Source organism: Salvelinus alpinus, chromosome 2, assembly GCF_045679555.1.
Source record: "Salvelinus alpinus chromosome 2, SLU_Salpinus.1, whole genome shotgun sequence".
NCBI classification, from domain to species: domain Eukaryota; kingdom Metazoa; phylum Chordata; class Actinopteri; order Salmoniformes; family Salmonidae; genus Salvelinus; species Salvelinus alpinus.
Genome location: NC_092087.1, coordinates 115,526,655 through 115,553,371, shown reverse-complemented (window position 1 = coordinate 115,553,371; position 26,717 = coordinate 115,526,655). Strand labels below are relative to the sequence as shown.

Below are 26,717 nucleotides of genomic sequence, written 5' to 3'. Positions count from 1 at the left end.
CAAGTAAAAGTGAAAGTCACCCAGTAACATACTACTTGAGTAAAAGTCTAAAAGTATTTGGTTTTAAATATACTTAAGTATCAAAAGTAAAAAAATATAAATCATTTAAAATTCCTTATATTAAACAAACCAGATGGCACCATTTTGATTTTTATTAATGATAGCCAGGCAGCTAGCCAGGGGCACACTCAAACACTCAGACACGGTTTACAAACAAAGCATTTGTGTTTAATGAGTCTATAAGATCAGAGGCATTAGGGATGACCAGGGATGTTCTCTTTTTCTTTTTTTTCTTTTTTTCTAGGGGGGGTGGATCAGCTTAATATTGCGGAAAGAATGTTGCTTCCAATGTAATTGTCTGCATCATTTCCAATCCCCCATATTTTTTGGGGTAAATATATATATCCATTCACGTATGCATACATATACACATATATACATACACATACCTATATAGACATACATACTTTTTTAAAGAATATACCTTTATTATTATTCCCCGCAACCCTACCACCGCTCCCCCAATTGGAGTAAACTAATAAACACTTCTGCTTTTACCTTCAATTTATACATCTTATACCTATTTTACAGACACAGTCTACTTTATAATAGTTCTCTCTTGTTTGTTCTTAGTCCTTCCTCTATTTCTGTTGTCCATCCAATTTTATTTCCACTTGTAACTGTGCTATTTCACAAAAGCTCCGCACCTATACACATTTCACAGATCCCGTATGCCCTACATTGTTTATCTTGTTATTAGTCCCACCCTTCAGTTCCACTCAACCCTTCCCATCTATCTTCCAACATCATCCATTTCGGATTTTTATTTGCCATATATTTTTCAACTGTGCTGTGATGCTTCACAAAAGATTTGAACCTTCCTATTCTCATAGCTTCTACAGATTGTAAATTAAAAATAAACATTTTTGCTAAAATAATTATTATATTATTGATTGATTGACTATGGCTTTTCAAATCCCCCAGTATTGCTATCTGTAACGTTAGTTCTAGGCAAATGTTGCAATTCTTCAGCCATTCCTGGACCTGTGACCAAAAACGAGCTACATATGGACAATACCAAAATAAATGATCTAATGACTCTGCCTCCTCACAACAGAATCTGCAGAGCTGGGAAGATTGTATACCCCATATATATAACATTCTATTGGTTGCAAGAATTTTGTACAGTAATTTAAATTGAAAAATTCGAAGTTTTGAATCCGGCGTTGTTTTGCGTATCAATTCATAAACCATGTGCCATGGAATGGGTACATCGAAAATCTCTTCCCAACTATTTTGCAATTTATATGGCACAGCTGTCAGTTTTTTGGTCCTTAAATGAAATTGGTAAATGTTTTTATTTATCACACTTTTCTTTAACCATTTATGTTCTTTAATACAGGGCCGACATACAAGTTCCTTACTTTTTTCCCCTTCTACTTGCCTCTTCCATTTTTGTGGTAATGCTGCAATTAATTGGTTGTAATTTTGGGTAGAGCAGACATTTCCATATGTCTGTGTTAGCTGCATGTGTGACATAACTCCACCAGTCCTATTTATGATATCATTCACAAAAATTATACCTTTTTTAAACATTTCTTCGATAAATACAGTTTTTTTATCAATTACTATATTTGAATTTAACCACAATATTTGTTGTACTATTTGTTCCGTCCTTTCAGGTGGATTAAACTGAAATTGCAACCAACTTTCTAAGGCTTGTTTAAAAAATAAGGATATTTTGGAGATTATTTCCTTTTCAAACAACCGAAAATGAGCAGGTGTAATCTGAATAAAGGGAAAAAGGCCCTTCTTGAACATAGGATGAGACATTCGTACCAATTTACTAGAGAACCAGTTTGGATTTAAGTATAACTTTTGTATGACTGATGCCTTTAGTGAGAGGTCTAATGCTTTAATATTTAATAATTTCTGCCCTCCGAATTCATATTCGTTATATAAATAGGCCCTTTTAATTTTATCTGGCTTGCCGTTCCAAATAAAATGGAATATTTTTTGTTCATATAATTTAAAAAGCAGGTCACTAGGTGTAGGCAAAACCATAAGCAAATAGGTAAACTGTGATATGACTAAAGAGTTAATCAGGGTGATTTTTCCACAAATAGACAGGTATTTTCCTTTCCATGGTAGCAAGATCTTATCTATTTTTGCTAACTTTCTATAAAAATTTATTGGAGTGAGATCATTTCTTTCTTTTGGGATTTTTATACCGAGTATGTCCACATCTCCGTCAGACCATTTAATTGGTAAACTACATGGCAATATAAAATGTGTATTTTTTAGTGATCCAATACGTAATATGGTACATTTATCATAATTTGGTTTTAATCCAGAGAGGATAGCAAAGGTATCTAGATCCTCTATGAGGCCGTGGAGAGACTCTAGTTGTGGTTTTAAAAGAAAACATGAATCATCAGCGTACAATGACACCTTAGTTTTTAAGCCACGGATTTCTAATCCATTAATATTAATGTTTAATCTAATTTTAACAGCTAACATTTCGATGGCAATAATAAATAGATATGCCGATAGTGGACAACCTTGTTTTACTCCTCTAGATAGTTTAAAATTTTCTGAGATGTAGCCATTATTTACTATTTTACACCTAGGGTTACTATACATAATTTTAACCCATTTTATAAGAGATTCCCCAAAATTGAAATATTCTAGGCATTTATATATAAACTCCAGTCGTACTTTATCAAAAGCCTTTTCAAAATCAGCTATGAAAACCAGACCTGGTGTCCCCGATATTTCATAGTGTTCTATTGTTTCCAGTACTTGCCTTATATTATCTCCAATGTATCGTCCATGTAAAAAACCTGTCTGATTAGGATGAATAATATCTGACAAAACTTTTTTTATTCTATGCGCCAAGCATTTTGCTAGGATTTTTGCATCACAACACTGAAGTGTAAGAGGTCTCCAATTTTTTAATTGGACTGGATCTTTATATATACCACTTGGGTCCTGTTTCAGTAATAACGATATCAGACCTTCTTGTTGCGTGTCTGATAATCTACCATTCATATAGGAGTGGTTAAAACAAGCTAATAATGGTCCTTTGAGTATATCAAAAAAAGTTTTGTATACTTCCACTGGTATGCCATCCAGCCCTGGAGTTTTCCCATCCTTAAAGGCCCCAATTGCATCAAGCAGTTCCTCCTCTGTAATTTGGCCTTCACATGAGTCTTTCTGTACAGATGTTAATTTTACATTATTAATAGGAAAAAAATCCATACAATTAGTTTCAGTTAGTGGAGGAGGAGCCTGAAACGAAAACATATTCTTAAAGTACTTTACTTCCTCTTTCAAAATATCATTTGGTGAATCATGCGTGACTCCATCATTTGTAACAAGTTTTAATACATTTTTTTTGGTAGCATTTCCATATTGAAGATTGAAAAATAATTTGGTGCATTTTTCCCCATATTCCATCCAGTTCGCTTTATTTTTATAATATATTACACTGGATCTTTCTTGAATAAGTTCCTCCATTTCTTTTTGTTTTTCCTCTAACTTATTCTGTGCCTCTATGGTACCGTTTTTATTGCTATCTAACTGTACTGTTAGTCCTTCAATTTCCTTTGTTAATATGGACTCTTTTGATCTAAATTCCCTTTGTTTTATAGATGAGTACTGAATTGCATGGCCTCTAAAGGCACACTTAAAAGTGTCCCATACAATAAGGGGATCTGCTGTACCTATGTTATGTCTGAAAAAGTCAGTTATAAAATCTTCTGTCCTAGTTCTAAACAATTTATCATCTAGTAGACTTTGATTAAATTTCCAATATCCTCGCCCACGTGGAAATTCTGTAAGAGAAATATATATGCCAATTATGTGATGATCCGACCGCATTCTGTCCCCTATCAACACTTTTTAAACTTTTGGTGCCAGAGAGAATGGTATAAGAAAGTAGTCAAGACGACTAGCTTGATTCAGCCTCCGCCATGTATATCTCACTAAATCAGGGTATTTAAGTCTCCATATATCCACTAATTCCAATATATCCATGACATTCATGATTTCCTTAAGTGCCTGAGGGTGATAGTTTGTAGTGTGATTTCCTTTCCGGTCTATAGAGGTATTTAAGACCGTATTAAAATCTCCCACTATAATAATAGAGTCTAGTGTTGCTTGTAGAGTTGATAAATTCTTATATATATTTTCAAAGAAGCTTGGATCATCATTATTCGGACCGTATAGGTTAACAAGCCATATTTGTTTATTGTCCAATAACATATTTAAAATAATCCATCTACCTTGAGGATCTGTTTGGACAATTTGCACATTTGGATCAAAATTATTGTTAATTAAAACCATCACCCATTTTGAATTTCTTTGCCCATGGGAGAAATATATTTTGCCCCCCCAGTTCTTTTTCCACAAAACTTCATCTAAAACTGTTGAATGGGTTTCCTGTAAACAATAGATATTATAATCCTTCTCTTTTAGCCAGGTAAATACTGATCGTCTTTTCTTATTATCTGCTAAGCCATTACAATTGTAACTGGCTATACTTATTTCACCACTTACCATAATGAGACACACCTTTCATTCTTTTAATCAGAATATATTTTTGTAAACGTACTATTAAAAAGTAACATAATGATTGAGTGTCTATATAGTTGTACCATGATATTTGCATTTCTACTAAGTAAACCTCCAATTGGTCCCTACTATTCCACCCGCTAAAAGGCCTCATCTCGAGATGGCTTGTCATCCCAATGCCCGGCAGACCACCCTCGACCCCCTGTATCCCATAGCCCTGAACCGACTGGGATCCATTCTTTGAAAAGAGCATACAGTGCCATTTACCGAATTGAAGTAGATCAATTGCCATATGCATTTCCATTGCCCTCACCTCGATTTGTATTATATATATCTGTGGATCATCCTCTATTGTCCCTAACATCTTTTACTTCTTCCTTCGCAACAGTTGTGGGATACACACATACACCCACACACACTCAGCCCTTACCCCCACACAACCATAAGCTCACTTTCTCAACAATTGCACCATCCCAGAGCCCAACTCAAGATGGGTCATGATTTACAAATGCACTTGCAGTTGCAGCTGCATGAGAAGGCCTGCAAGACCGCACAAAAAATGAGCAAAAATTGAGAGATTTATTTACCATTGTCACATCCTAGATAATGGAGGTCAAATGTACACCTTATTCCTGAAACACCCACAATACGGCCACCCGTCATGACCATGTCCCCACGCATCTCCATGCAGTCCGACTTTGATTTTGTGCCGCCAGGGCCACAATAATATACCCCCTCTCTGAATGTCCGAGTGTGACCCCCTCCCCATGGGTTACTGCAGCTAGTGTTGCCAGCACTGCCACTGCCTGGGTGGGGGCACCCCACCGGAATCCCCACTGGCTAGGTACAAGGTCGTCAAGGTTCTCATTAGCAGCTTTGAGAATTTCCTTGTATATTATGCTCTCCCTTTAGGGGGCTTTGGCTTTGCAGGACCAACCCTGCCAAGCAGGCTCAGAATCTTGAGGGGGCAGTGCTGCTCTTGGTCTCTGACCTCATTTTAGCTGCATACAGACCGCTTACAGCGAGCACATAAAACAGTTAGGGACTTCTCCTTAGTATCTGGGTCATTCAGGTGGGTGTCTAGGGTATAGTGCCATGGACCGTACCATTAAAATAGGATAATAAATAATTAGATATAATTTATTTTAAAAAATTAAAAAAATGTAGTTCTCCATGATAGGACAATAAATAAATAAGACGTATAATTCATTATAAAAGTATATCCATCATCTGAACAACATTGAAAGCCCTCTCATACCCGGCTCACAGCAATACATTGGCTCTGGGATATGCAACCATTTCATTACTCACTCACTCAACTTTCCAAACATAACAAATAAAATAAAAAATAAACACAAACCATACCATCCACACATACTGTGCCTTCTGTTTACTTAGTTTTTATCTTCACTATGTTGAATTAGTGCTTGTGTGTTCAATTACTTATATGTGAAGATTTATAGAAAAGCTATATTTTTTATTGTATTGTTACAATCAGTAACCGGGCTTGAATTGTGTTTATTTTCCTCATCTATGAGAACTTTGTAATTTTTAAAATAACCATGGAGTCGTCTTTGTGTCTCTGAACAACTGGTTATCAATATATAGTTTATCAACGACGAGAGCTACTCGTTTCGCTTTTAATCTATTTTCTTTGAAAATTGGATACAGAACTTTGCGCCGTTCTGCAATTTCCTTCGGAAACTGATCATTCATGCCAATTTTGGTCCCAGCAAGTCTTTTACCCAGGCTTTTAACCATTATTTTATCTTTAAATGAAGCAAATTTGGCAACGATTGGGCGTTCGTACCTCTGCCCTCTCTGTCCGAAGCGGTGAACGCGTTCAAGTTGGATTTTGTCGATAACTTCGCGTGGAATCTGAAGCGCTGTAAGGAGGAACTCTCTAACTATAGATTCAGGAACTTCTCCTTCTTTTTCTTGGATACCTGTAAGTACCAAATTCTCTCTCATGGATCTAGTTTGTATGTCCAGTAAGGCTTCCTTCAGAACGGTGTTCTCCTTTTTAATTCCATTCATTTCGGTTTCAATCTTATTGACTGTCCCTTTTAGCTTGTGTGTTTCCTTCTCCAATGTCGCAGCTTTTTCATCACTCATCTCTAGGCTTGCCTTCAACTCTTTTATATCCTTACTAACTAATTCAAGTATACCCAGTTTGTCATTTATTGATTTTAACAGATCGGTTTCGACCTTTACCATTCCCGTTGGTGAGAATATTAAATCATCAGTGTCTGTAGAAGAGTCACGTTTTCGTTTTGTAATCGGTTCCCCTGTCTTACTCTCCGTCATGTTTGGTTGTTGCCTGTTTTCGTAATATTTGTCGATAAATGTCTCTAGTTTTAGGATTTGTTTTGTGTTATTGTCCAGATTGAAGGTTATCACCCACCAGATTATTTAGTGCTAATATTTTAGTCTAATTTAGCAGATAATTCGAATATTATGTTTTATCTTGAGGTGCTCTACATAAATCCCTTCAGTCCGCCATTACCCTTACGTTCCCTTACCCTTACGGGATGTTCTCTTGATAAGTGTGTGAATTGGACCATTTTCCTGTCAAAATGTAACGAGTACTTTTGGGTTTCAGGGAAAATGTATGTAGTAAAAAGTACATTATTTACTTTAGGAATGTAGTGAAGTAAAAGTAAAAGTTGGGAAAAAAATATAAATAGTAAAGTAAAGTACAGATACCCCTAAAAAAGTACTTAAGTAGTACTTTAAAGTAGTTTTACTTAAGTACTTTACACCACTGTATTTTGATCACACAGATATGGGTGTTTATTGATGTTTGATTTGTTTTCTAATTCTCTGTGATCTGTGGGAAATATGTCTCTAACGTGGTCATACAGGAGGAGGCAGGAGGTCAGGAAGTGCAGCTCAGTTTCCACCTCATTTTGTGGGCAGTGGGTCATCTCTCGAGAGCCACGTCTGCCTATGGAAATAGCAAGACTATGCTCACTGAGTCTGTACAGAGTCAAAGCTTTCCTTAAGTTTGGGTCAGTCACAGTGGTCAGGTATTCTGCCACTGTGTACTCTCTGTTTAGGGCCAAATAGCATTCTAGTTTGCTCTGTTTTTTTGTTGATTCTTTCCAATGTGTCAAGTAATTATCTTTTTGTTTTCTCATGATTTGGTTGGGTCTAATTGTGTTGCTGTCCTGGGGCTTTGTGGGGTCTGTTTGTATTTGTGAACAGAGCCCCAGAACCAGCTGGCTGAGAGGACTCTTCTCCAGGTTCATCTCTCTGTAGGTGAGGGCTCTGTGAGGTCTGTTTGTGTTTGTGAACGCACGGACTACTTGAGAAAAGCTCAAACCAGGTACCTTTATTAAACCCAAAGGGTCAACCAGCTGAATAGACATATTCACACAAGCCCTGGTATTTAAACCGTCCTATGCTGAGTCTCCTCCTCACACGTCTCGACAGTCTGCTAGACAGGACTTTAGTGATGACTGTTCTTTCTCACTTCATCTGACCTCGGCACAAATTCCCTTAATCCTCTCCTACCTCAGTGCTGTCCTGTTGACTTGTACCAGTCTGTGGTCTGTGGCTCCTTCCCATAGGATCCCTGATGTCTAACAAGAACATATTCTGACCGTATGTACAATTCCTGCATTCCTCGTTCTCCCTCTGTGACATGATTAAGGATGTTTCAAGTTTATAAGTCAGAACCCATCACTACCAACACACAGTGTGAGGTAGCTATAAAGACAATTTAATTTTTAGTAACGGAGTGTTTTCCAGACGAGGGTGGAATAGATGGCTAACATTAGCTAGCTTACTTTAGCTAACGTCAGTCAAAGATAGAATGAACAAACATGTTTACTCTGCGGAAGGTAGCTACCAGTCTAGCAGTGACTACCAGTACTGTGGCGTAAGTGAAATTGATTAAATATGTGTAAATATCTGTATGATTTAGCTGATGGCAATCAGAGTTCAATACAGGACCAGCTAGGTTAGCAAGCTAACTAACCCAGCCTGGCTAGCTAGCTAACTTACCCAGCCAGGCTAGCTAGCTAACTTACCCAGCTAGGCTAGCAAGCTAACTAAAGTTACGAATCTTCTGATTTGTTGTGAAGGGGGGAAAAAATCTATGGTATCGCATCACTTCTCAGCTGTCGTCAAAATGGACTCACCATCAGTTCAGCCTGAAAATCCCTCTGATAATCTTTTGGTCACTGCTTCATTCTTGATAGTCACAAGCCACTGGCATGAGCTTAGGTTTCCTGAGTCTCTTTTGATTGGTTGGTTGGGTTTTGAATAAGACTCTACTTGCACAACTCATGTATTCATTGTTTTTTCTGACAATTGCTCAAGCTCAGTAAATCTGTTTTGGGAATCATGGATGGACTGGAACATTCAAACCATCTGTTAGGTTCACATTGTTCAGAGTAAATAACTCACGGACACTAGAGAAGCTGAACCAGGTTTAATTCTTCCCAAAGGGTCGTTACAGCTGTAATTCAGACAAAAACATGTTTCCATCATCACAAGTATATACACCACTTGGGACACTCCTCCTCTCCAATCCTTACATCTTCTGGTTCGACAGGAAGAGGCTAATAGGATAATGAACCATAATTTCTCCCTTCAGGGGATCTGACCTGACCTCAACCCCTCTTTTCGCCTAATCCACAGATGTCCATCCGCTTCCCCTAAAGCAATCCTGTGATCTCCTCCCGTTCAGCCAACACATTCCAAAGCCATCTGTCTTTCTACAGAGAACCATTAACCTCTGACATAAAAACCAGTCTCTTCCACTCCTGTATTTACTATGCTTTTGCGTATAACAATGGTCAGAGTTTACCCAGAATCCAACACCAGGTCTCTGATCTCTGATATAAGTCAGGACTAAGACTGGACCAGTCAGGAACACACAACACCTCTTCAATATGTAAACCTTTTCAGGTAGATATAAATCAGGACTGAGACTGGACCAGTCAGGAACACTCAACACCTATTGGAAAGACATTCTGGTGTGTGTTTGGCATTTAAATGTGTCATTGTCCCCATTGGAAAGTAAGACTCAATCTCAGGGTTAGGGTCCCAGGGTCAGGGTCCCAGGGTTAGGGTCCCAGGGTCAGGGTCCCAGGGTTAGGGTCCCAGGGTTAGGGTCCCAGGGTCAGGGTCCCAGGGTCAGGGTCCCAGGGTCAGGGTCCCAGGGTTAGGGTCCCAGGGTCAGGGTCCCAGGGTCAGGGTCCCAGGGTTAGGGTCCCAGGGTCAGGGTCCCAGGGTTAGGGTCCCAGGGTTAGGGTTTCAAGGTTAGGGTCCCAGGGTTAGGGTCCCGGGGTCAGGGTCCCAGGGTTAGGGTTCCAGGGTTAGGGTCCCAGGGTTAGGGTCCCAGGGTCAGGGTCCCAGGGTCAGGGTCCCAGGGTTAGGGTCCCAGGGTCAGTGTCCCAGGGTTAGGGTCCCTGGGTTAGGGTCCCAGGGTTAGGGTCCCAGGGTCAGGGTCCCAGGGTTAGGGTCCCAGGGTCAGGGTCCCAGGGTTAGGGTCCCAGGGTCAGGGTCCCAGGGTTAGGGTCCCAGGGTTAGGGTTTCAAGGTTAGGGTCCCAGGGTTAGGGTCCCGGGGTCAGGGTCCCAGGGTTAGGGTTCCAGGGTTAGGGTCCCAGGGTCAGGGTCCCAGGGTTAGGGTCCCAGGGTCAGGGTCCCAGGGTTAGGGTCCCAGGGTCAGTGTCCCAGGGTTAGGGTCCCTGGGTTAGGGTCCCTGGGTTAGGGTCCCTGGGTTAGGGTCCCAGGGTTAGGGTCCCTGGGTTAGGGTCCCAGGGTTAGGGTTCTGGAAAATAAGACTCAATCCCAGGGTTAGGGTTCCAGGGTTAGGGTCCCAGGGTTAGGGTTCTGGAAAATAAGACTCAATCCCAGGGTTAGGGTCCCAGGGTTAGGGTCTCAGGGTTAGGGTCCCTGGGTTAGGGTCCCAGGGTTAGTGTCCCAGGGTTAGGGTTCTAGAAAATAAGACTCAATCCCAGGGTTAGGGTTCCAGGGTTAGGGTCCCAGGGTTAGGGTCCCAGGGTTAGGGTTCCAGGGTTAGGGTTCCAGGGTTAGGGTTCCAGGGTTAGGGTCCCAGGGTTAGGGTCCCAGGGTTAGGGTTCTGGAAAATAAGACTCAATCCCAGGGTTAGGGTTCCAGGGTTAGGGTCCCAGGGTTAGGGTCCCAGGGTTAGGGTTCCAGGGTTAGGGTCCCAGGGTTAGGGTTCCAGGGTTAGGGTCCCAGGGTTAGGGTCCCAGGGTCAGGGTCCCAGGGTCCCAGGGTTAGGGTCCCAGGGTCAGGGTCCCAGGGTCAGGGTCCCAGGGTTAGGGTTCCAGGGTTAGGGTCCCAGGGTTAGGGTCCCAGGGTTAGGGTCCCAGGGTTAGGGTTCCAGGGTTAGGGTTCCAGGGTTAGGGTTCCAGGGTTAGGGTCCCAGGGTCAGGGTTCCAGGGTTAGGGTTCCAGGGTTAGGGTCCCAGGGTTAGGGTTCCAGGGTTAGGGTTCCAGGGTTAGGGTTCCAGGGTTAGGGTCCCAGGGTCAGGGTCCCAGGGTCAGGGTCCCAGGGTTAGGGTCCCAGGGTTAGGGTTCCAGGGTCCCAGGGTTTAGGGTCCCAGGGTTAGGGTTTCAAGGTTAGGGTCCCAGGGTTAGGGTCCCGGGGTCAGGGTCCCAGGGTTAGGGTCCCAGGGTCAGGGTCCCAGGGTTAGGGTCCCAGGGTCAGTGTCCCAGGGTTAGGGTCCCTGGGTTAGGGTCCCTGGGTTAGGGTCCCTGGGTTAGGGTCCCAGGGTTAGGGTCCCTGGGTTAGGGTCCCTGGGTTAGGGTCCCAGGGTTAGGGTTCTGGAAAATAAGACTCAATCCCAGGGTTAGGGTTCCAGGGTTAGGGTCCCAGGGTTAGGGTTCTGGAAAATAAGACTCAATCCCAGGGTTAGGGTCCCAGGGTTAGGGTCTCAGGGTTAGGGTCCCTGGGTTAGGGTCCCAGGGTTAGTGTCCCAGGGTTAGGGTTCTGGAAAATAAGACTCAATCCCAGGGTTAGGGTTCCAGGGTTAGGGTCCCAGGGTTAGGGTTCCAGGGTTAGGGTTCCAGGGTTAGGGTCCCAGGGTTAGGGTCCCAGGGTTAGTGTCCCAGGGTTAGGGTTCTGGAAAATAAGACTCAATCCCAGGGTTAGGGTTCCAGGGTTAGGGTCCCAGGGTTAGGGTCCCAGGGTTACGGTTCCAGGGTTAGGGTCCCAGGGTTAGGGTTCCAGGGTTAGGGTCCCAGGGTTAGGGTCCCAGGGTCAGGGTCCCAGGGTCAGGGTCCCAGGGTTAGGGTCCCAGGGTCAGGGTCCCAGGGTCAGGGTCCCAGGGTCAGGGTTCCAGGGTTAGGGTTCCAGGGTTAGGGTCCCAGGGTTAGGGTCCCAGGGTTAGGGTTCCAGGGTTAGGGTCCCAGGGTTAGGGTTCCAGGGTTAGGGTTCCAGGGTTAGGGTCCCAGGGTCAGGGTCCCAGGGTTAGGGTTCCAGGGTTAGGGTCCCAGGGTTAGGGTTCCAGGGTTAGGGTTCCAGGGTCAGGGTCCCAGGGTTAGGGTCCCAGGGTTAGGGTTCCAGGGTTAGGGTTCCAGGGTTAGGGTTCCAGGGTTAGGGTCCCAGGGTTAGGGTCCCTGGGTTAGGGTCCCAGGGTTAGGGTTCCAGGGTTAGGGTTCCAGGGTTAGGGTCCCAGGGTTAGGGTTCCAGGGTTAGGGTTCCAGGGTTAGGGTTCCAGGGTTAGGGTTCCAGGGTTAGGGTTCCAGGGTTAGGGTCCCAGGGTTAGGGTCCCAGGGTTAGTGTCCCAGGGTTAGGGTTCTGGAAAATAAGACTCAATCCCAGGGTTAGGGTTCCAGGGTTAGGGTCCCAGGGTTAGGGTTCCAGGGTTAGGGTCCCAGGGTTAGGGTTCCAGGGTTAGGGTCCCAGGGTTAGGGTCCCAGGGTCAGGGTCCCAGGGTCAGGGTCCCAGGGTTAGGGTCCCAGGGTCAGGGTCCCAGGGTCAGGGTCCCAGGGTTAGGGTTCCAGGGTTAGGGTCCCAGGGTTAGGGTCCCAGGGTTAGGGTTCCAGGGTTAGGGTCCCATGGTTAGGGTTCCAGGGTTAGGGTTCCAGGGTTAGGGTCCCAGGGTCAGGGTTCCAGGGTCAGGGTTCCAGGGTTAGGGTCCCAGGGTTAGGGTCCCAGGGTTAGGGTTCCAGGGTTAGGGTCCCAGGGTTAGGGTTCCAGGGTTAGGGTCCCAGGGTTAGGGTCCCAGGGTCAGGGTCCCAGGGTCAGGGTCCCAGGGTCAGGGTCCCAGGGTCAGGGTCCCAGGGTTAGGGTTCCAGGGTTAGGGTCCCAGGGTTAGGGTCCCAGGGTTAGGGTTCCAGGGTTAGGGTCCCAGGGTTAGGGTTCCAGGGTTAGGGTTCCAGGGTTAGGGTCCCAGGGTCAGGGTTCCAGGGTTAGGGTCCCAGGGTTAGGGTTCCAGGGTTAGGGTTCCAGGGTTAGGGTTCCAGGGTTAGGGTTCCAGGGTTAGGGTCCCAGGGTCCCAGGGTTAGGGTCCCAGGGTTAGGGTCCCTGGGTTAGGGTCCCAGGGTTAGGGTTCCAGGGTTAGGGTTCCAGGGTTAGGGTCCCAGGGTTAGGGTTCCAGGGTTAGGGTTCCAGGGTTAGGGTTCCAGGGTTAGGGTTCCAGGGTTAGGGTTCCAGGGTTAGGGTCCCAGGGTCCCAGGGTTAGGGTTCCAGGGTTAGGGTCCCAGGGTTAGGGTCCCAGGGTTAGGGTCCCAGGTTATATACAGCAACATCTGGAATGTGAAAGCTCCAAACATCACATGTATTGTCCTGATGCTCCTAGAACATTCTCTATAAATGTTCCATCATTTACAAAATTAAAAATGTGATAATTTGACATTCGATCAATCAAAAGTGGTAGGATTTTTAAATACATTAATGTGAAACAAGTTGAACACAAACACATCAAAAGTCACAAATAAATCATTCCACACTCTGTGTTCTACTACTCAGGTCTGGTGTTGGAAATCATTCTACTCTGTGTTCTACTACTCAGGTCTGGTGTTGGAGATCATTCCACACTCTGTGTTCTACTACTCAGGTCTGGTGTTGGAGATCATTCCACACTCTGTGGTTCTTGCCTTGTGTTTTGCCAGGGAATCTGCTCGAAGAAAGCTCTTCCCACACTGATCACAGCGATAAGGCTTCTCTCCTGTATGTTTTCTCTGGTGTCTTCTCAGGCCGCTTGAGGCAGAAAAGCTAATTCCACAGTCAGAGCAGTGGTAAGGTTTCTCACCTGTGTGTGTTCGTTTATGGATAGATAGGGTTGTGGAGAGAGAAAAACTATCCCCACATACATCACAGCTATACGGTTTCTCTCCGGTATGTTTAGACTGGTGTGTTTTCAGGCCGCTGAAGGTAATATAGCTCATTTCACAGTCGGAGCAGTGAAACGGTTTCTCCCTAGTGTGGATTCGTTTGTGTGTAGCCAGGGCTGTCCGGGCAGCAAAACTCTTCTCAGTGTGTACTCTCTGGTGTGATATCATTCCACCTGAGGTAGTAAAACTCATCCCACAGTCAGAGCAGTGGTATGGTTTCTCTCCGGTGTGGATTCTCTGATGTGATACCAGTCTACATGAGGTTGTAAAACCCATCCCACAATCTGAGCAGTGGTATGGTTTCTCTCCGGTGTGGGTTCTCTGATGTAATTGCATTCCGACTGAGGAAGTAAACCTCCTCCCACAGTCTGAGCAGTGGTATATTGTCTCTCCAGTGTGGAATCTCTGGTGTTTTTTAAGAGCTGATGAATATTTGTAACCTTTCCCACAGTCAGAGCAGCAGTGAGTTCTCTTCCTTGTGGGTCTCCGCTGGTGTTTCTTGAGGTGTTCTGATGTGGAGAGACTCTTCTCTGCCTCGTCAGCATCATGATGTCGTTGAGGCTCCCCAGAGGATCCACGATTGTCACATGTCTCTCCTGTGTGAACGACAAAGTCAGACGGTTTAAAACCTGTTATGGACAGGGGGCAGTGTTTCCACTTTGAACGAATTGCGTACCCAAACGGAATTTCCTCCTACTCTGCCCCAGAAGGTAATACATGCATATTATTATTACTATTGTATAGAAAACACTCTGAAGTTTCTAAAACTGTTTGAATTATGTCTGTAAGTAGAACAGAACTCATTTGGCAGACAAAAACCTGAGAAGACTTCCACACAGGAAGTGAGAACTCGATTTTCAAAACAGTGCCAAATAATACCCCATATAGTTATGGATAAGCAAACACTTCCTAGGGCTTCCACTAGATGTCACCGTCTTTAGATTTTGGTTATATGATTCTACTATAAAGGAGGGGCTCATAGGAGCTATTTTAGTGAGTGGTCTTCAGAAATCTCAGTCTCATTTTGCGCGCGAGAGAGAGTGCTCTCGTTCCAATGCTCTTTCTTCAGACAATGAAATTCTCAGGTTGGATCCTTATTGATGATTAATGTAAAACACATCCTAAATATGGATTGCATACATCATTTGACTTGTTTCTACGACCTGTAACGGAACTTTTTGGGTTTTTGTCTGGAGGGATTGCTCGTGCGTCATGAAAATGGATTGTGGGCTGAACATGTGGCTAAATGATGGGCTTTATTGTCGAACTGGGAATCCTGGGAGTGCCTTCTGATGAAGTTATTCGAAGGTAAGTGCATATTTATAGTGTTTTTGTTGACGCCAAAATGGCGACTATTTCTTTGGCTGGATTGTGCTCTGAGTGCCGTTCTCAGATTAATCTTTTTCCGTAAAGTTTATTTTGAAATCTGACACAGCGGTTGCATAGAGGATAAGTTTATCTTTAATGTTGTGAATAACACTTGCATCTTTTGTCAATGTTTATTATGAGTATTTCTGCAAAATCACAGGATATTTTGGAATCAAAACATTACTGCACGTAACGCGACAATGTAAACTGAGATTTGTTTTAATATACATATGCACATTATCGAACAAAACACACAATACATGTATAACATGATGTCCTATGACTGTCATCTGATGAAGATAATCGAAGGTTAGTGATTCATTTTAACTATTTTTCTGCTTTTTCTAACTCCTATTGTTGGCTGAAAAAATGGCTGTGTGTGTTTGTGACTTGGCTCTGACCTAACATAGTCATATGTTGTGCTTTCACTGTAAATCATTTTTGAAATCGGACACCATGGGTAGATTAACAAGATGTTTATCTTTCATTTGCTGTATTGGACTTGTTAATGTGTGAAAGTTAAATATTTAAAAATATATATTTTTGAATTTCGCTTGCTGCCTTTTCAGTGGAATGTTGTGGATGTTCCGCTAGCGGAACCCCGGGCTAGAAAGGTTAACTCATGACCTTCTATTGCGACCTCGGTCTCTTGTCATCTTAATAAAGAAAAAAGATGAAAGATGGAGTCTTTAGGCACCGCTGTTAAACTCCACAGTCGTACAGTATCTAATTGTCAACAATAATCCTGATGATGATGATCCAACATGGAGCATAACTGTCTTATTACTAGAGATATTAGATCCAACATGGAGGATAACTGTTTTACTACTAGAGATATTAGATCCAACATGGAGGATAACTGTTTTACTACTAGAGATATTAGATCCAACATGGAGGATAACTGTCTTACTACTAGAGATATTAGATCCAACATTGAGGATAACTGTCTTACTACTAGAGATATTAGATCCAACATGGATGATAACTGTCTTACTACTAGAGATATTAGATCCAACATGGAGGATAACTGTCTTATTACTAGAGATATTAGATCCAACATGGAGGATAACTGTCTCACTACTAGAGATATTAGATCCAACATGGAGGATAACTGTCTTACTACTAGAGATATTAGATCCAACATGGAGGATAACTGTCTTACTACTAGAGATATTAGATCCAACATGGAGGATAACTGTCTTACTACTAGAGATATTAGATCCAACATGGAGGATAACTGTCTTACTACTAGAGATATTAGATCCAACATGGAGGATAACTGTCTTACTACTAGAGATATTAGATCCAACATGGAGGATAACTGTCTTACTACTAGAGATATTAGATCCAACATGGAGGATAACTGTCTTACTACTAGAGATATTAGATCCAACATGGAGGATAACTGTCTTACTACTAGAGATATTAGATCCAACATGGAGGATAACTGTCTTATTACTAGAGATATTAGATCCAACATGGAGGATAACTGTCTTACTACTAGAGATATTAGATCCAACATGGAGGATAACTGTCTCACTACTAGAGATATTAGATCCAACATGGAGGATAACTGTCTTACTACTAGAGATATTAGATCCAACATGGAGGATAACTGTCTTACTACTAGAGATATTAGATCCAACATGGAGGATAACTGTTTTACTACTAGAGATATTAGATCCAACATGGAGGATAACTGTCTTACTACTAGAGATATTAGATCCAACATGGAGGATAACTGTCTTACTACTAGAGATATTAGATCCAACATGGAGGATAACTGTCTTACTACTAGAGATATTAGATCCAACATGGAGGATAACTGTCTCACTACTAGAGATATTAGATCCAACATGGAGGATAACTGTCTTACTACTAGAGATATTAGATCCAACATGGAGGATAACTGTCTTATTACTAGAGATATTAGATCCAACATGGAGGATAACTGTCTTATTACTAGAGATATTAGATCCAACATGGAGGATAACTGTCTTACTACTAGAGATATTAGATCCAACATGGAGGATAACTGTCTCACTACTAGAGATATTAGATCCAACATGGAGGATAACTGTCTTATTACTAGATATATTAGATCCAACATGGAGGATAACTGTCTCACTACTAGAGATATTAGATCCAACATGGAGGATAACTGTCTTATTACTAGAGATATTAGATCCAACATGGAGGATAACTGTCTCACTACTAGAGATATTAGATCCAACATGGAGGATAACTGTCTTACTACTAGAGATATTAGATCCAACATGGAGGATAACTGTCTTACTACTAGAGATATTAGATCCAACATGGAGGATAACTGTCTCATTACTAGAGATATTAGATCCAACATGGAGGATAACTGTCTTACTACTAGAGATATTAGATCCAACATGGAGGATAACTGTCTTATTACTAGAGATATTAGATCCAACATGGAGGATAACTGTCTTATTACTAGAGATATTAGATCCAACATGGAGGATAACTGTCTTACTACTAGAGATATTAGATCCAACATGGAGGATAACTGTCTTATTACTAGAGATATTAGATCCAACATGGAGGATAACTGTCTTACTACTAGAGATATTAGATCCAACATGGAGGATAACTGTCTCATTACTAGAGATATTAGATCCAACATGGAGGATAACTGTCTTACTACTAGAGATATTAGATCCAACATGGAGGATAACTGTCTTACCACTAGAGATATTAGATCCAACATGGAGGATAACTGTCTTACTACTAGAGATATTAGATCCAACATGGAGGATAACTGTCTCATTACTAGAGATATTAGATCCAACATGGAGGATAACTGTCTTACTACTAGAGATATTAGATCCAACATGGAGGATAACTGTCTCACTACTAGAGATATTAGATCCAACATGGAGGATAACTGTCTCATTACTAGAGATATTAGATCCAACATGGAGGATAACTGTCTTACTACTAGAGATATTAGATCCAACATGGAGGATAACTGTCTTACTACTAGAGATATTAGATCCAACATGGAGGATAACTGTCTCACTACTAGAGATATTAGATCCAACATGGAGGATAACTGTCTTACTACTAGAGATATTAGATCCAACATGGAGGATAACTGTCTCATTACTAGAGATATTAGATCCAACATGGAGGATAACTGTCTTACTACTAGAGATATTAGATCCAACATGGAGGATAACTGTCTCACTACTAGAGATATTAGATCCAACATGGAGGATAACTGTCTCACTACTAGAGATATTAGATCCAACATGGAGGATAACTGTCTTACTACTAGAGATATTAGATCCAACATGGAGGATAACTGTCTTACTACTAGAGATATTAGATCCAACATGGAGGATAACTGTCTTACTACTAGAGATATTAGATCCAACATGGAGGATAACTGTCTCATTACTAGAGATATTAGATCCAACATGGAGGATAACTGTCTCATTACTAGAGATATTAGATCCAACATGGAGGATAACTGTCTTACTACTAGATGTCTACAAATATTCTGGACATTCCTTGCGTCAGAGCGGCCATTTTGTTACTGATTAAATCTCGGATAGGAATCTGCAGCTGAAACGATAAAGCATTTTGCTAATAAACTGAAGAATGGGACTGGAGAAATGTATACAACAGGTGGGTCTAATCCTGAATGCTGATTGGTTAAAACCGCATTCCAGCTGGTGTCTATTCCACAAGTTACCACCGGCTAAATCTATGACTTTAAAATGCCTATTTACTCTGTTCCATCTGACTGCACAATCCACTGTCTCATCAGCCTTTATAACACTATGAAAAGCATCTAGACATTATCACACATCTGTATCTATGATGTTGAAATGCCTGTTTACTCTGTCCCATCTGCCTGCCCAATCCACTGTCTCATCAGCCCAGCCAGGCAATTTATAAACTTGATCTCCACTATAAAAAGCATCTAGACATCATCTCTCATTCCTTTTAGACTAACATTTAGTTTCCAACAGCAGAGATTATAATAAACCTTGCTGTCCGTCTCTCCGACATTTGCAACATTGTTTGTGTCGGGGTCGGGACTCGGGACGAGAGGCAGGTAGCGTTTCTCAGCCAGTCAAAATCATTAATCAGCTGGTATAACTTTTATGGATATATATATATATACAAAGAAATGTAAATTTGAAAAAGGTCAAACGAAACTAAGTGCATCTTGTTTGCAGTCTTTCCTGCTTCAGTTTGAAGTTATTGTGTTGCTGTGTTATTGTTATATTATTATAACTAGCTCCTTTGAACAGTGTCCTGATGAGATGTTCTATGTTATTATAACTAGCTCCTTTGAACAGTGTCCTGATGAGATGTTCTATATTATTATAACTAGCTCCTTTGAACAGTGTCCTGATGAGATGTTCTATGTTATTATTACTAGCTCCTTTGAACAGTGTCCTGATGAGATGTTCTATGTTATTATAACTAGCTCCTTTGAACAGTGTCCTGATGAGATGTTCTATATTATTATAACTAGCTCCTTTGAACAGTGTCCTGATGAGATGTTCTATGTTATTATTACTAGCTCCTTTGAACAGTGTCCTGATGAGATGTTCTATATTATTATTACTAGCTCCTCTGAACAGTGTCCTGATGAGATGTTCTATATTATTATTACTAGCTCCTCTGAACAGTGTCCTGATGAGACATGTTCTATGTTATTATTACTAGCTCCTCTGAACAGTGTCCTGATGAGATGTTCTATATTATTATAACTAGCTCCTTTGAACAGTGTCCTGATGAGATGTTCTATGTTATTATTACTAGCTCCTCTGAACAGTGTCCTGATGAGATGTTCTATATTATTATTACTAGCTCCTTTGAACAGTGTCCTGATGAGACATGTTCTATATTATTATTACTAGCTCCTCTGAACAGTGTCCTGATGAGATGTTCTATGTTATTATTACTAGCTCCTCTGAACAGTGTCCTGATGAGATGTTCTATGTTATTATTACTAGCTCCTCTGAACAGTGTCCTGATGAGACATGTTCTATATTATTATTACTAGCTCCTCTGAACAGTGTCCTGATGAGATGTTCTATGTTATTATTACTAGCTCCTTTGAACAGTGTCCTGATGAGACATGTTCTATATTATTATTACTAGCTCCTCTGAACAGTGTCCTGATGAGATGTTCTATGTTATTATTACTATCTCCTCTGAACAGTGTCCTGATGAGACATGTTCTATGTTATTATTACTAGCTCCTCTGAACAGTGTCCTGATGAGATGTTCTATGTTATTATAACTAGCTCCTCTGAACAGTGTCCTGATGAGATGTTCTATGTTATTATTACTAGCTCCTTTGACCAGTGTCCTGATGAGATGTTCTATGTTATTATTACTAGCTCCTCTGAACAGTGTCCTGATGAGATGTTCTATGTTATTATTACTATCTCCTCTGAACAGTGTCCTGATGAGACATGTTCTATGTTATTATTACTAGCTCCTCTGAACAGTGTCCTGATGAGATGTTCTATGTTATTATAACTAGCTCCTCTGAACAGTGTCCTGATGAGATGTTCTATGTTATTATTACTAGCTCCTCTGAACAGTGTCCTGATGAGATGTTCTATGTTATTATTACTAGCTCCTTTGAACAGTGTCCTGATGAGATGTTCTATGTTATTATTACTAGCTCCTCTGAACAGTGTCCTGATGAGACATGTTCTATGTTATTATTACTAGCTCCTCTGAACAGTGTCCTGATGAGACATGTTCTATATTATTATTACTAGCTCCTCTGAACAGTGTCCTGATGAGATGTTCTATGTTATTATTACTAGCTCCTTTGAACAGTGTCCTGATGAGATGTTCTATGTTATTATTACTAGCTCCTCTGAACAGTGTCCTGATGAGATGTTCTATGTTATTATAACTAGCTCCTCTGAACAGTGTCCTGATGAGATGTTCTATGTTATTATTACTAGCTCCTCTGAACAGTGTCCTGATGAGACATGTTCTATGTTATTATTACTAGCTCCTCTGAACAGTGTCCTGATGAGATGTTCTATGTTATTATTACTAGCTCCTTTGAACAGTGTCCTGATGAGATGTTCTATGTTATTATTACTAGCTCCTTTGAACAGTGTCCTGATGAGACATGTTCTATGTTATTATTACTAGCTCCTCTGAACAGTGTCCTGATGAGATGTTCTATGTTATTATTACTAGCTCCTCTGAACAGTGTCCTGATGAGATGTTCTATGTTATTATTACTAGCTCCTTTGAACAGTGTCCTGATGAGATGTTCTATGTTATTATTACTAGCTCCTTTGAACAGTGTCCTGATGAGATGTTCTATGTTATTATTACTAGCTCCTTTGAACAGTGTCCTGATGAGATGTTCTATATTATTATTACTAGCTCCTTTGAACAGTGTCCTGATGAGACATGTTCTATGTTATTATTACTAGCTCCTCTGAACAGTGTCCTGATGAGATGTTCTATGTTATTATTACTAGCTCCTTTGAACAGTGTCCTGATGAGATGTTCTATGTTATTATTACTAGCTCCTTTGAACAGTGTCCTGATGAGATGTTCTATGTTATTATTACTAGCTCCTTTGAACAGTGTCCTGATGAGACATGTTCTATGTTATTATTACTAGCTCCTCTGAACAGTGTCCTGATGAGATGTTCTATGTTATTATAACTAGCTCCTCTGAACAGTGTCCTGATGAGATGTTCTATATTATTATTACTAGCTCCTCTGAACAGTGTCCTGATGAGATGTTCTATGTTATTATAACTAGCTCCTCTGAACAGTGTCCTGATGAGATGTTCTATATTATTATTACTAGCTCCTTTGAACAGTGTCCTGATGAGACATGTTCTATATTATTATTACTAGCTCCTTTGAACAGTGTCCTGATGAGATGTTCTATATTATTATTACTAGCTCCTCTGAACAGTGTCCTGATGAGACATGTTCTATGTTATTATTACTAGCTCCTCTGAACAGTGTCCTGATGAGATGTTCTATGTTATTATTACTAGCTCCTCTGAACAGTGTCCTGATGAGATGTTCTATGTTATTATTACTAGCTCCTTTGAACAGTGTCCTGATGAGATGTTCTATATTATTATTACTATCTCCTCTGAACAGTGTCCTGATGAGATGTTCTATGTTATTATAACTAGCTCCTCTGAACAGTGTCCTGATGAGACATGTTCTATGTTATTATTACTAGCTCCTCTGAACAGTGTCCTGATGAGATGTTCTATATTATTATTACTAGCTCCTTTGAACAGTGTCCTGATGAGATGTTCTATATTATTATAACTAGCTCCTTTGAACAGTGTCCTGATGAGATGTTCTATGTTATTATAACTAGCTCCTCTGAACAGTGTCCTGATGAGATGTTCTATATTATTATTACTAGCTCCTCTGAACAGTGTCCTGATGAGATGTTCTATGTTATTATAACTAGCTCCTCTGAACAGTGTCCTGATGAGATGTTCTATGTTATTATAACTAGCTCCTCTGAACAGTGTCCTGATGAGATGTTCTATATTATTATTACTAGCTCCTCTGAACAGTGTCCTGATGAGATGTTCTATGTTATTATAACTAGCTCCTCTGAACAGTGTCCTGATGAGACATGTTCTATATTATTATTACTAGCTCCTCTGAACAGTGTCCTGATGAGATGTTCTATGTTATTATTACTAGCTCCTTTGAACAGTGTCCTGATGAGATGTTCTATGTTATTATTACTAGCTCCTTTGAACAGTGTCCTGATGAGATGTTCTATGTTATTATTACTAGCTCCTCTGAACAGTGTCCTGATGAGACATGTTCTATGTTATTATTACTAGCTCCTTTGAACAGTGTCCTGATGAGATGTTCTATATTATTATTACTAGCTCCTCTGAACAGTGTCCTGATGAGACATGTTCTATGTTATTATTACTAGCTCCTTTGAACAGTGTCCTGATGAGACATGTTCTATGTTATTATTACTAGCTCCTTTGAACAGTGTCCTGATGAGATGTTCTATGTTATTATTACTAGCTCCTTTGAACAGTGTCCTGATGAGATGTTCTATATTATTATTACTAGCTCCTTTGAACAGTGTCCTGATGAGACATGTTCTATGTTATTATTACTAGCTCCTCTGAACAGTGTCCTGATGAGATGTTCTATGTTATTATTACTAGCTCCTTTGAACAGTGTCCTGATGAGATGTTCTATGTTATTATTACTAGCTCCTCTGAACAGTGTCCTGATGAGATGTTCTATGTTATTATTACTAGCTCCTTTGAACAGTGTCCTGATGAGATGTTCTATGTTATTATTACTAGCTCCTTTGAACAGTGTCCTGATGAGACATGTTCTATGTTATTATTACTAGCTCCTCTGAACAGTGTCCTGATGAGATGTTCTATGTTATTATAACTAGCTCCTCTGAACAGTGTCCTGATGAGATGTTCTATATTATTATTACTAGCTCCTCTGAACAGTGTCCTGATGAGATGTTCTATGTTATTATAACTAGCTCCTCTGAACAGTGTCCTGATGAGATGTTCTATATTATTATTACTAGCTCCTTTGAACAGTGTCCTGATGAGACATGTTCTATATTATTATTACTAGCTCCTTTGAACAGTGTCCTGATGAGACATGTTCTATATTATTATTACTAGCTCCTCTGAACAGTGTCCTGATGAGATGTTCTATGTTATTATAACTAGCTCCTTTGAACAGTGTCCTGATGAGATGTTCTATGTTATTATTACTAGCTCCTCTGAACAGTGTCCTGATGAGATGTTCTATGTTATTATAACTAGCTCCTTTGAACAGTGTCCTGATGAGATGTTCTATATTATTATTACTAGCTCCTCTGAACAGTGTCCTGATGAGATGTTCTATGTTATTATTACTAGCTCCTCTGAACAGTGTCCTGATGAGATGTTCTATGTTATTATTACTAGCTCCTCTGAACAGTGTCCTGATGAGATGTTCTATATTATTATTACTAGCTCCTTTGAACAGTGTCCTGATGAGATGTTCTATATTATTATAACTAGCTCCTTTGAACAGTGTCCTGATGAGATGTTCTATGTTATTATTACTAGCTCCTCTGAACAGTGTCCTGATGAGATGTTCTATATTATTATAACTAGCTCCTTTGAACAGTGTCCTGATGAGATGTTCTATGTTATTATTACTAGCTCCTTTGAACAGTGTCCTGATGAGATGTTCTATGTTATTATTACTAGCTCCTCTGAACAGTGTCCTGATGAGATGTTCTATGTTATTATTACTAGCTCCTTTGAACAGTGTCCTGATGAGATGTTCTATGTTATTATTACTAGCTCCTCTGAACAGTGTCCTGATGAGATGTTCTATGTTATTATTACTAGCTCCTCTGAACAGTGTCCTGATGAGATGTTCTATGTTATTATTACTAGCTCCTCTGAACAGTGTCCTGATGAGATGTTCTATGTTATTATTACTAGCTCCTTTGAACAGTGTCCTGATGAGATGTTCTATGTTATTATTACTAGCTCCTCTGAACAGTGTCCTGATGAGATGTTCTATGTTATTATTACTAGCTCCTCTGAACAGTGTCCTGATGAGATGTTCTATGTTATTATTACTAGCTCCTCTGAACAGTGTCCTGATGAGATGTTCTATGTTATTATTACTAGCTCCTCTGAACAGTGTCCTGATGAGATGTTCTATGTTATTATTACTAGCTCCTCTGAACAGTGTCCTGATGAGATGTTCTATGTTATTATTACTAGCTCCTTTGAACAGTGTCCTGATGAGATGTTCTATGTTTTTATTACTAACTCCTTTGAACAGTGTTATTATTTCTATGTCAGGTGAAATCGTGCCTCAGTGTTATCAGCTGCATCCAAATAAATGCCACTAGAAAACAGCTTCAACAAAATGCAGCTACTTTGCTGTTATTCTGGCTGTATTTTTGTTTGACGTGACTGAAAAATTAGCCGTAGTTGGCTAGTTAGCAAGCAAGGGATAAGAACGTTGCCAGCCAGTATGGCAATGGAACATTTAGAACTACCGACTGGGTCGCGTCCGTAGATACAGAACAAAAAGAACTAACGACTGGGTCGGGTCTCTAGCAACCCTAGATTTGTGTCGGGACTATATATTGTGGAAGGATGAAATAGTATGAATAAATTAATCAAAATAACGTTTTTAATGAAAATATGTCAATCATTATTTGAATATGTTGGTAACCCGTTGTATAAAAGTGATTAATGCCCTCGACGCCGGTGTTTGTTGGATATATTGGCACGGTTTGCCGGCCCAGACGAACAACACCCGCGCCGATATATCCAACAAACACCGGCTTTGTGGGCATTATCACTTAAGTAACCGTTCTCAAATTCATAGACAGACCTATGGATGCCAGGACTGACCATCCATGATATCAACATTATAGCTTTAACCATGTAGAGGCTATACAGTGTTGGTTTACATTTAATTAGTTTAAAAAACAGAGTAAAACAAGCCTCTATTTGGGGTTTCTGACAGTTGAACTAAGCTCATGAGGCATTACTGCTAGGACAATACTTACTGGTGTTAATCAGTTCTCCAATCTCCTCTTCCTCCTCCAATATGACAGTTATCTCTCCTTCCTCCTTCACAACAAAAACGGTATCCTCCTCTTCCTTCACTGTAATATCCTCCTCGTCTTTCACTCGGAACGCGTCCTCCTCTTCTTTCACTGAAACTTTCATCTCCTCTTCCTCTTCTTTTACTGTGATATCCTCCTCTTTCTCGTCCTCCTCTTCTTTTACAGTAACATCATCCCCTTCTTTCACTGAAACGTCTTTCTCTTCTTCTTTTACTGTAACATCCCCCTCTTCCTCTTTCACTCTGAACGCGTCTTCCTCTTCTTTCACTGAAACGTCTTTCTCTTCTTCTTTCACTGTAACAGCCTCATCCTCTACTTCTTGTTTTACTGTAACAGCCTCCTCTTCCTCCTCCTCTTTGACGAGAGCTTCTTTCTCCGTCCAGCAGACCCCCCCTTCTTTATCAGGAGGAGAGTAGCTTAGTGAACTCATGGTCGGAGATGTTAGCTAGCTAGGCTAATGCTAACTTAACGAGCCCGCTAGCTGACTAATAACAACAACGTAAATATGAAATGAATTGGGATAACTAACTAGATGACATAAATGTGTCCAAACACCGTGGCTAATATACCAGAAGGCGTATAGAGAGCTTTAATGTTTCAGCTATTCTTGGTTTCCGAGATGGCTGACTAGCTGTTGTTGCGTAAAGGTACAAAAAGCAAAAAGAAAGCGTTCCGTCCACTAAATAACACGTCACAGTAGCAGCATCACCTGAAATACCCAGACCGTCCACTAAATAACACGTCACACTAGCAGCATCGCAGGGAATACCCAGGCATCGTCATCTGCTGACTGGAT

At 40.9% G+C, this 26,717-nt stretch overlaps 1 protein-coding gene across 1 annotated transcript; it reads right to left on the bottom strand.

The window, feature by feature from the left end:
- Positions 1-13,104: 13,104 nt before the first annotated feature.
- LOC139548712 (zinc finger protein 79-like) lies at positions 13,105-26,587 on the bottom strand. Its single transcript, XM_071358459.1, has 2 exons — positions 25,862-26,587; positions 13,105-14,489 (listed from the first exon to the last, which is right to left on the bottom strand). The coding sequence occupies exons 1-2, from the start codon at positions 26,349-26,351 to the stop codon at positions 13,609-13,611; spliced, it is 1,371 nt and encodes a 456-aa protein (XP_071214560.1). The 5' UTR covers positions 26,352-26,587; the 3' UTR covers positions 13,105-13,608.
- Between the last annotated feature and the right edge of the window lie 130 nt (positions 26,588-26,717).

Bases quoted from the DNA above. Each gene is read 5' to 3' on its own strand.
- LOC139548712 (XM_071358459.1), bottom strand. From the start codon at position 26,351: ATGAGTTCACTAAGCTACTCTCCTCCTGATAAAGAAGGGGGGGTCTGC. The intron at 14,490-25,861 runs GTAAGTATTGTC...TCGTTCACACAG, and splicing joins TGGAGAACTGATTAACACCA to GAGAGACATGTGACAATCGT.